This window comes from Buceros rhinoceros, unplaced genomic scaffold, assembly GCF_000710305.1.
Source record: "Buceros rhinoceros silvestris isolate BGI_N320 unplaced genomic scaffold, ASM71030v1 scaffold4683, whole genome shotgun sequence".
In the NCBI taxonomy this organism is placed as follows: domain Eukaryota; kingdom Metazoa; phylum Chordata; class Aves; order Bucerotiformes; family Bucerotidae; genus Buceros; species Buceros rhinoceros.
In genome coordinates, this window is record NW_010402867.1 from 13458 (window position 1) to 25289 (window position 11832).

The window sequence follows — 11832 nt, forward strand, 5'->3', positions numbered from 1 at the left end:
GGAATGCATGCCTGTGGATGCTTGTATATTGGAGTTATTTTTAAGTTGAGAATGTTCTTTCTCACTTCAACATATTTTGAAATTCTTTCATACAGAGCAAAGCAACTCCAATGAGTTATTCCGGACGTAAGAGTTATACCAAAGGACCTAGAACCTGGACCTTAATGAACCCTTTCCAATTGCAGAACAAAATTAACAGAAATTACGTAAAACTTAAAACACTTTTCTTAAGAAGCAGAGAGTTAAGCTAGAACATGTACCACTAACCCTTCACCCAAATGCAGGAAGGAAGCATACCACGGAAATGCTGAAGCCAAAATCTTGGCCCCACAAATGGCAGCAAAGTGTTTTATTTCAGTGTTTCCCAAGCATCATCTCGACCTAGGTGAAATGATGACTGCAGCTGATATTGAGGGCACCAGCTGCAAACTGGTGGGTGCCTGAAATGCAGGAGGAAATCAATATCCACACCAGTGGAGCTTATAGCACCCCTGGGAAGATCCAACTCAAGGCACACTGAAGCCCTGTTCCACACTGACGATTCAGATGTACCTTTTTACTACCAGCATTTCTGAACTGAGTGAGAGGCTCCCAGGAGTGATGCCTGCTGTTCTGACTTCTGCTGTTACGGTTCAGACATAGACTCACTACCAACCCTTCCTGCTTCTGTTGGCCATCCCTCTTCAGTTGCAAGAAGCCCAAGGTACGCAGTGTGAACTTCAGGGAGTTTTGTTGTTTCAGGAATGAGAAAGTTACATTTTATAAGGTTATGGTCACCCACTTTCTACTTGCTGGCCAGATTTGGATGACTCTAACATTGGTTTCCTGCTGTTCTCCCCAGCAGGCAGAAGGGGTGATGTGGTCACATTCACACCCAAAAGCTTTTGTACAACTGCAGAAGAGGATTTTTTTCTTACTGTTCTCCAATTTTCTCTCTCAAAAAAGCAGTACATGGAATATCTGCAGAAGCTCGGCTACCAAAAGCAGCTGGCCTGCCCTCTTGAAGCACTCTTTCTGGTCTAGCTATCCTGATGAGAGCTGAACTATACTAGCTGTATAGCTTCTAACTCTTGAGCTACTCTGGTACCAGTATTGGTACCAGAAGATCTAGCTATAGAAGATCTAGCTATACAGAAGATCTAGCTCTGGTCATTTCCTTAGGCTTTTCTGGGAATTCAACAAGTATTTTGAATGTTTCTGTAGGAGCTACACAATTTGCTCAGAAACAGTTTGCTTTTTAGAGACTATTCCAAGAAAACAACGAATCCATGAAGAAAGAGAGAGTTAGGTAACATTTTAACAGGGATATCTGATGGCCTTATGTTAGTCCACAATTTTGATATGATCATTACAAGTCTTAAAATCATACTCACATTTCCTTGAATATAGCTAAGTTAGCTGAAATTTCTCGCATCTATATTAAAACAAAGCACTAGAGTCTGAGGTTTTCCATTAACAAAGGAGCACTTACCTGTAATCATAGTTAGAGCTGATAAACTTGCTAAGGCTGGGATATCAAGGTTAAGGCTCTTTAAGTTTAAGGAAAAGTCTTTAATAGAGTTGAGCCACTCCCCAAATCCTCGAAGGCACTGAAGTCTATGAAGCACAAGTCCATTGCAGAATACAAACTTATCCTCAGCAGTATCAGACCTCAAATAAAAATAATTGAAAAAATTATAAATGTATCTTTTACTTTACAGCAAAATGCATAACCAGTATTGAAGTGTCTGTCACTTAAAATCCAAGGCATATTATCCTGAGACATATGTGGGCATTCATATTTGACAATACGCTTCTCCCTTGGGGCCAAAGTACAACCAACAAGCTTCTATGATTGCTTACTTGGTAGAGTTATAAGCCTGAGGTTAGCTGTAGCATGTGGTGTAGACTGTCTAATTAGTTAAGATTTTGGTCCTGCCCAAAGGCATAAACAGAGAAGACATTTTACATTAAATACCGAATGTTTGAACCAAAGGAATAGTAAGTGAGTGCATTTTGAAATGCAGAACTAATAAAAGCTGAAGAAAGAAGAGATTCTGCAACTCTCAGCATTTACTTTGTCTTATCTGCATTTTTCGATTGTAAAATTTGGTAAGGAAATACAACTGAAATTTGCAATAATGCACCACGATACCCATAACATCATAAACTCTTATACGAAAGCTCATGTGTAAGAGAGAGATCACAGCCAAGCTCTCCTCTCCTTCCCCTCCCCATTGCCAATATCCGTGTCAAAAAATGCATGCAAAGGTCATTTTGAACTTAAAGAAATAAGGGCATAATTCAAATCACTAGTCTGGAATTTTCCCAGTCCCTGAAAGTGATTTTGGCAAAGCGTCCTAACTAGTGCTAGACTGACAAATAGCACCTCGCTCTAGTAAATCACTCGGTATTAAGAAGAAAACAATCTGAACAAGATTTTAAATTTTCTTTATCCCTTTCTAAAATACGACAAAGACGAACATGCGCAAAAGAAGGTGGGAAGGGAAAAAGCTGTCACACTGAAGGTGCTTTTCTATAGTTTACGCTGATGAATATGAAGCAAACTTGCTCAAATAGTACCTGAGGATCAGTTTTGATCACTATGGGAGAAGAGGATAGAATATATCAAATAAAAAGAACATTAGTGAGACCTATGATCTCTTTTTAAATCATTTTTTTGTTTTTTCAGCAGTGTAAAACAAATGAAACACTATAGCCAAATATTATGCAGTCATTGCTGAAGTTTGTGCGTTTTTTTGGTATGATTGACAATGTTCAAAGGTAGCACGACATGCATGCCTTAAAAATAATGAGATGGATGACTTTTCAGCTTAAGAGGAAATGAAATAAAGAGTTACCTGATGGAGAGTCTTAGTACAAACAGCTCCAAAAAAGCTGATTCGATGAGTAATGTCTGATCTTCTTTTGGGAGGTCAGTAAATCCTGGGATTTTTTCTGCCCAGCCTCTAGTTATGTCAATGGAGGCAGTCAGAAGATTATAGAACTGTTGTACGTGTTCTGCATCTGTGCCTGCAGCAGCCTGATCAGTGGAACAGTACTAAAATGAAAGCCACAGAAAGCGACGTTATATGCTTTTAAGGGCATTCCGTGAAATATACAGCATTACTTACCCGGCTACATTTCCTTTCCTGGCAAAGCTGGTATTAATAAGGCACCATAAATAGGTCTACGTCTATCTACCTATTTGGCTACCTACAGTTATTTTGCTATTCCCATGTACACTGCAAAAATATTTTGACACACGTAGAAACTGTTTAAAATTTATAAAAAAATATATTACTTATCATAATTTACAAGTGCCTATATGCTATTAGTACACAGAAACAGAAATCTGGTCGGTAGGATAATTGCTGTCACACTAGGAGAGGAATACCCTTTAACTTACTACAATTAAACACTTTTCCCATTGATGAATTTGTTTTGGTATGACCAAAATGCAGATTTCTTCCAAAACCTCTCAAACTGCATTTTATCTGACAGTGATAGAGACACGTAAGATAAATCTTGTTTTATCTGACACATGCAGCATTGCTCCGTCTGAATACAGAATTGGTTCAAAGTAAAACAGCTGCCCCATATCACCTCTTATCCTTCAAACAGAAGAGTTTAGGGTTCAGGACAACCTATTATCCTGCTTATGCAGCTATAACTCTTCCAGACAACCATTCAACAGCCTTAGCTTGCTCAGCTTCCCCGTGACCCTCTGACAGCTATCTCCTGCTTCCTCACCAGGGGATCCCTGTCACTCCCATGACACTGTTCTCTCTGTCGGCAGAAAATACAAGAGGAGCTTTCACGGCTTAGTCCAGTTCTGTGCTTGGAAGGTGCTGCTGGTTTTCTGAGCAGGGACTGAAAAATTTGGGATTTATTGTAAGAGGATCTTTACCATCAGACATCTGGTGGGTTATTTCTAGGAGAGGCTTCATACCCACTCTCTCTGTGGGACACAGAGGAAAGGTTGGGGCGGTCTCCATGGCTGAAGGAAGTGTGCACATTCTTTGGAGACAACTTTCCACATGCATTTAGGGATTGAGTCCCTCAGCCTAAAGGTCTCCGTTAGTAACTCCCCAAGCCAGAGTGGAAGCAGAAAGACCCACAACTCTTTCGCAGTCAGTAGCAGTGGGCTGGCACCCTGGGAGGAGTTTCTTACAGGTGTGCCACTTGGGCTGCAGATATCACCTAACTAACTGCAACCCAAGAGTCAGCTCTGTGCAGGGGAGAGAGAGAAGGGTGGCAAGCAGAACTTCTCGGGCAGGTGTCCTGATCTCTGCCTGTCCTAGTTGGAGCTGGTTGCTGTTGGTAGGTAAGGGATGAAAGAGTCAGAGTCGCTGCTTGATTAGACAAGCACAGCAATCCTAGAGACTTCTGGTCGTATCTGGGGTACTGGTGCTAGCCCTGAATGACTCCATTCTGCTTAACCAACACTAACTGCGCAAGTTTCTCATGGTAAGCTCCAGCTCATGGCCCTGGTCAGCAAACGAAACACATGAGATCCCTCTTACAAAGTTCACGTGGAGACAAATTCTGACCCAGCTGCTCCGAAGGATCATGTGACAGGAAGCAGGTAAAGGCCCAAACAGAGAGGATGGAGAGCAGTGGGAGAGAAATCTGTGCGCTGCATTACTGATGTGTTCAGTCCCCCATCTGAATGGAGCAGTTGAGGATGCTCAGGCAGCATGAAATAATTACTTCTGGCATTGGACTGTAGCAAGATGCGCCAAGGTGAGTAGTGGGTGGAAAAAAATCATATGCTTTTTCAGAGACCTCGCATGTTCTGGATCCCCGTAAAATGAAGCTGTGGAGCAAGCCAAGACAGTATGTGTCTTGGCTCTGGGAGATGTGCTTTGCTGCACAGGGGCTAACCTATGACTCCTTCTTCCTACACAGGGAAACCAAACAGGCTGATGCAAACTCCTGTCACACCATAGGTACTGTTAAGGCAAGACACTTTCTCAATCCTTTGAGCAGTGACATGGAAGGAAAAGAAAAGAAAAAGAAAAAAGATACTACACTAACCTCATTCTAAATATAATGCATCACAAGTCAGCATAATTAAGCCAGGTATTAATTTGTTCGCAGTATTTATAAAACATTCCTTTAGCAAAAGTAAGGCAAAGTTTCAACATTTTCTGATGAAGCTGAACGCTGCATTATGTCACACAACTGTGAATACTACAATATGGTATACCCCACATGGGGCACTTAATTAAATTAAATGCAGCTAAAAATATTATAACCAGTATTGGTTGTTATATTTTATCCCTTGAGAGGAATTTTAGAAGAAAGGTAAAAAAAATTGTATGGAATTGTATAATTTTTAGGTGCTCTAATATATCACTGGTCACTACAAAGAGTTAGCACTTCCAAAGAATAGCTAAAATAAAATACTATTTACTTGTAACACTTATAAGTGTATAAGCAACCCTAAAGAATGTGTTTGATTCTTTTGTATGCACCAAAATCTGTGGGTGTTTTCCATGATTATTTCATTGAGAAGGGGTGATATTTGATGTAACATCAGACCAAGACACATTAAGCCAGCCTTTGGTCAAGAGGCCACGGTAGAGAAAGGCTCAGATCTGCATTTCTTAACCTGCCCTGTGCAAACTGGAGGCACAGCAGGAGAAAGCCAGAAGACAAAGCTCTGTCTTGCTCCTGTCCTCTGACCTCCTTTGGGAATTAAATGGAACCTGACTGTTACTCAAGACGGAGTGTGCATGTGTGGAAAGCCACATTAACTGGTACGGTGTATCTAAAGAGGTTCATAAAGCCTGATGTCGGGGAGCCTGAGAGCACGACCCAGGTCTACCCTTTGCCTGCCTTCATCTGACCTTCATCAACTGCTACTGCTGCAAAAGCCTAACAATAACGTCTCTGCACAGAGAAGCTATGCTTGTTTTTCCAAAAGCCCCAATATTTGCTTAATTTTGTGGCTGGGGAAGGGGGGAGATTATCACCTAAACATTGCACTCTGCTTCCAAAAAAGGCAACATTTCTATTTAAGCTGGTGGCTATTCTGCATGAATAAGGACAGCAAAATATAGGGCCTGCTTCCCATCTCACTTACTCAGAAGTGTAAACTCGTGGAATTGTACCAGTAAAACAGGTGTGAGACTGGACTGCGGCCCTTGGCCTTTAAGAAGTTCATAAACCAAATTCTCTTCCTAGCAATTGGTTTTTGAAACCAAGTACCTAAATATACCATTGCTGTGGAGTGGTAAGTTAAAACCAGTGCTGAAATGAGAAGTAGCCATGTTTTGTTTTGTTTTGTTTTTCGAGGGGGGGAGCTGTGTGTGTAGGTTTTTTGGAGGAAAGGGGTTCATGTTCCTCTCTGAAACTCCTGTCAGTCTTTTAAGACGGCGAAGACGTTACGGCTTGTAAACACGAAGGCCATGCTAAACATTAAGGTCATGACTGCAGAAGTGTTCGGACTCACTCCAGAGCCAGGTTTCCAGATCCACCCATTTGTGGTGCTCGGCAAGGTCACAGCCTAACCGAACATGCCAGAAGTTAGTCTTTGCAGATACAGGATTATTCTGCAAAGCGATTTTGTAGCATTGCAGTGTGTTTACGGCACACTTCATTTAGTTAACCTCAGTTTTTACACAGCATTTTGTTCCTGATCTCCCTTAAACTTTCAAAATAAAATATAAGGTTTATGAAAAAAACATAGGAATCTATTAATTCCTTTTTGCATATTTTTGTCTTTTCAGTACTGCTGAGTATAACACACTATTATATATTTTATCGTAAAGAAAAACTTAGAAATTAATATATCCTAACAGAAAATCATACTTAATCTTTTAGCTACCAAGACTAAATTAATTTACTGTCATTCACATGCTTCCTGTAATGTCCAACAGAATTGTTCAACAATTAGATCTATGGCCTGTTTTCATTAAAAGAGAAATAACTACTGCAGGATACAGAAAAAAAGTCACATAAAACTACACAGTTTTCATTTAGTTTTTTGTAAATGCAGAAGAACTTTGTATCAATCAATCAATAAATAAATCATGTTAGATCCTGCTCTCATGGCCTGGGCTATTGTACTCCTGTAATCCCGCGGAACCCAGCAGATTTCTGTCAAAGAGCACAGCTCGGTACACACCTTGGTATTTGCAGAGTGACCCCCTGAGACGTGCCGGGTTGGTTAAAATACATGTAAATATGGCTAATGCATTCTCCCCCTAAAAGGCTGTCAGATACTGAACAGCGAGATTCTTAATAATAATTGGGAAAAGTATATGACTGTATACTTTCAGATTAGCTTGAAGAAAAGATGTTACAGCGTGTTTAAAATTGCTAAATGATATACATCATAAGTATATTCCAAAATAGAATAAGGTAATTTTTACATAATTAAAACGAAATACATTTTGGTATGAAATACTAATATTAAATATTACTCAGCAACGAGTGATAAATGGCCAGTATAGATGTTGCCTGAGTACAGCTGTACTTTTTGCAGTCTCAAACTTAAACATGTTTCATTAAGGGGAAGGAATTTGATCCTGGTTTTCTTTAGCTGTACTTTTTTTCTTTTCCTATATCAACCTGCCTAAAAAAGTATTTAACAAGCCTTTTCAATGCTGCATTTTAATACCTATAGAACAGGTTTTTTAGTTTTCAAAACATTCCATGAATATTTAAATGCTGAATGTGAAACATTAAAGAACAAAGTTACAAAAATATATCCTCTCTGGTAAAACTTCACTGAGATAATTTTTTAGACTTTTTAGAATTTTGATTTTTAAAGGTTTGTTTTACAAATGTAAATTTTACTGAAGAAATATTCATGCTGGGGCATTCCAAGCCAGACCCTGGTCCCCTTTAAATAATGGCAAATTCAGTAGAAATGACCCTATCCATCCAGTATTACCTTCCCCAACCCTTACAACCGAATATTAAGGAAGTGCTATTAGAGTTTAGTCTTCAGAATGTGGAAATTAAGGTAGTGGACATATGAGTACTGCTCCTGAGTTGGAGAGGTTAATTGATCGTACTACTAGTGGTTTTGCACTACCTTTTACAGTTACCTGCAGGTAACTGTGATTGAGATTCTCACGCTGAACATTTACTAACACTAATGTCTACTTCACCTCCTTTCCCCTCATTGTCCACCTACCATGAAAAGACATGGCTGGCTGGACAAATTTCTACCCTCATCCGGATTTCACATTTAATTTCATTTTAGCAAACAGGCTGCTAAGTAGAAATGCAGTTCACAAATCATTTCTATGTGAAAAATAAACAGGTAAAGAAAAGTGAGACATACTCTTGAATAGTCAAGCTCCCTGGGCGTGGAGTCGGTTAAAGCTCGTACAAGGGCGTTCATCATGCTGATGGGAGGAGAAGGCGGGGAGGGCTGAGAGGGTTCTTGCTGTAAGGGGCTCTTTGGTTTGGAAGGCAGCCGACCTCTTCTCCCTTTCAGGCTGTCAGTACGAACAACTGGGTAAAAAGAAAAAAGGGAATCAGTTGTGAAGATAGCAGCAAACGATGGATCAGAATGAACACCTGCTTTTCTTACGATGGCCAGCCCAGCGGAAGTAAGAGTATTCTTCAGTGTCAGCACATGCTCTTGATGCTTTTGATTGCAAAGGAATACAAATGATACCAAAATTGCGTCAGATCTATGATTGTAAGCTGTGATGTAGCTGCTTACTTAAAGCTCAGCTGGGTTCCTAGTGTTTATGCTTTGTTTGCAGCATGTCTGTACATTTGCCCATGCACACGCACACACACACGGAGACGCTCTACCACTGAAAGAAAACTGAATGTGAAACACAAATTCTAATGGTTGTACTACTGGTGCACCTTTTAAATGGCAGTCTTGTTCCTTCAAAGTAATTTTAGCTTTCCTGAAGCATTCAAAAAAACACGGTCATGCTATATGGGTTATATTATCCATGTTGGTATTTGCAATGGGACTGCTCACACGGTATTACTCACATACTTAAATATTTGCAGAATTTGGACTAATGAGTTGATCCTGTTTCCATTTAAATTAATTGTAAATTTACAATCAGCTTATGGGAATGAGACAAGATCCTATGACCATATGCACACAACCCAGAGCAGCCCCCGTGAGGTAACAGGGGGAAGCCAACAGTATTATTGAGCGACGTCCAGAGTTAATAACAGAGACATTTTGACCAGTGTCAAATTATCCTCTTGTGACCTTGCTGTTCTTGAACTCTGGGGTCTAAAGTCTAAATATGATAATATGGGTAAAAAGAAGTAAATCAATACATTACTACACAAATGCACATATTTTGGGGTAAGTTATGAATCCCATCGCTGCAAAATTCATTATAAAGACATCCATGCCCACACACAGACCCACAGATTGATTAAACGTGGTATTTCAGAGTTGGGATAATAATAGCAATAGTCCTTACCTTCTTTAACCATGCCGACGCTGAGACACTTCTGAAACCGGCAGTATTGGCATCTGTTACGACGTCTCTTGTCCACTGGACAGTTTTTATTTGCCAGACAAACATATTTTGCATTTTTCTGAACTGTTCTCTGTGAAAATGCAACACAAAAATAGTAAACTGATCATTTCTTGAACAACTTAGAACCTGACAAAATGTGTTTTAATTACAACATGAAAACCGACAGTGCAATTCATATAATTAGATAAAATTAATTTCCTAACACACTAGCCTGCAGGAAAAACAATTTTATTAGTGTTAGCTGCTGACAATGAAAATCATCTAGGATTGTTCTGAAGCAAGTCTCTGGAGACAGGCAACTTTGAATGATAAAATCATATCTGAAATTATCAGGTCATCACATCTACCTTTGGGGATTAGATTATCTCCGCTTTTAATATCCCTTTGGGAACAATTTTCTACTTGGTTCATTCCCTTGATTATTGCTGACCTTATTAAAACAAAATCAAGATGATCTGCAATGTACTGCTCTTGCTATTGCTATTGTTAGTCAAATACCACAATATCTGGTTTGGTTAGCCATTAAAATCATCAGGGAGAAAAATAAAAATACCAGAAAGCCTAGAAAATATGTTTAGTTAAATAATTCTGGGAAAGCTAACCTGGCCTGGGGAAAAAAAACCAGACAGAATTATACTGTAGTGTAATGTTAATATACATTTAATTAACTCAAAAATTATCTTAATACTATCAAATAAATTTAAAATTTGTAAAAACCTGATAAGCCTTGATGAATGTAGCAAATATTGATGCAAAAAATGTATTATGTGTTTCCATACTTAGAATCAAAGATACATCAATAAATAACTTAGCAGCAAAAAAAAGACATTACTAGGGAAGACATCAGAACAGGAAAGAATTTATCAACTCAACAAGTATTAAATCTTTTACTGCAATTAAATTAATGGATAAATGTTATTTCCTAATTTCTGTTCCTTTTCAAAGAACAGCCTCAATGTACTAAACATAAGAGACACAGTAGATATTGTTCAATGTGCTTTGGAGCTGAAAACTGTTCAATTTTGCAGAGCAAGCTCTAGATACTGCTCCCAGTCATGGCTATACTGGTGATTTCCACAGGGGCAGGATTGGGCCCGTAAGAGCTATTTCCAGGTTATTTGTGTTCCTGTTTCCTGTTATATTTAAGTAACAAATGAGTTTTATAGAAGATGTGTATTCTAGCATGTTGACAAAGGATTATTATTGAGTAACATTAGTAGCTCTGTCTACAATAAAAAAAAAGAGTTGTAAGCCCTCCCCTCAACTATTTTTGGACTGTTTTTGTTCCCGACGTATCTTTTACCAGAACAGGGACACGGCTGCTGTCTTTGAAGGAAGGAATATACCAAATCAACACCACACCTATCAATTCTTACATCTGCTGCCCAGAACCATCCTACCAACAGTCTCTCCCAAGTTCTTCACTTGAAGAAGCTATTTCTGAAACTAATACTGGAATCTGAACTCGGTCTGTTGAAAGGAAATTATGAAGCACACAAATCTAAGAGCAAAAAGGGAGTATTCAATTCTTAAAAATATAAGCACAAAGTTTCCACTGAGAAACTGCTGTGTGTAAGTTAATTCATGTTGCCATTCAGTTGCAAAGGTGTCCCCGTTACAGAGCAGGTACTGGGACCCTGGGCAGTGTTTAGTGACTGAGCTTACTCTGCAGCAGCTTTCCACTGGTGAGGACTCACTGGGCTCCTCAACGGAAGAGGTAACAATGAGACAGCAACCAAATGAAACCAGAAATGCTTGGGTTTGTGTGAAACCAGTTTCCTCCTGGCACCAACCCTACAGCCCTCCTCACCCCAACACCCCAGGACAGCAAATGGCACCATTGTCATCAACTGAACTGTCAAGTGGAGCTTACAATTCCAGCGTTTCTTTTCTCGGTTGAAAATGAGGTTTAAGGGTAAGAAATGACTGAGTAAAACCCAGGCTGGATATACTCCAGGTGAGTTTTGCTGTGGGAAAACTGCAGTTTTTAGCTCACACAAGGGTGACCTGTGCTCTGCTGAGGGATGCTGGCAGACTGGAGATGTAGCTCGCCCAGCTCACTGCCACGGCCCTTTCTCAGCCAAGGCTGGCTGATCCTTTTACCCTAGGCAGGGCTTGCTTTAGCCTTCTTAAAAATCTTTTGGTGGGTTTCCATCCCGCCTTTCTGCAGGGCTCTGACAATAACACACAACATCCCTCAAGCCCCCAGGTGAGGATGAGGAGCGTGCTGGGGGAGGTGGGAAGGGAGGGGAGGCTGGGGAAGTGGGGAGCAAACCGCGGAGCTCTCACCTTGAAAAAGCCCTTGCAGCCCTCACACGTCCGTACCCCGTAGTGCTGGCAGGCGGCATTATCTCCACAGACGGCGCAG

General features: G+C 40.0%; 1 protein-coding gene across 1 annotated transcript in view; it reads right to left on the bottom strand.

The window, feature by feature from the left end:
* Positions 1-11832, bottom strand: part of NR4A3 (nuclear receptor subfamily 4, group A, member 3) — a 22699-nt gene that overhangs the window by 9866 nt on the left and 1001 nt on the right. The window contains exons 3-7 of the mRNA XM_010132776.1: positions 11754-11831; positions 9405-9534; positions 8282-8454; positions 2841-3040; positions 1472-1650 (exon numbers count right to left, since the gene is read on the bottom strand). Coding sequence (XP_010131078.1) covers positions 1472-1650; positions 2841-3040; positions 8282-8454; positions 9405-9534; positions 11754-11831 — 760 coding nt within the window. The remainder of the gene's footprint in view (positions 1-1471; positions 1651-2840; positions 3041-8281; positions 8455-9404; positions 9535-11753; position 11832) is intronic.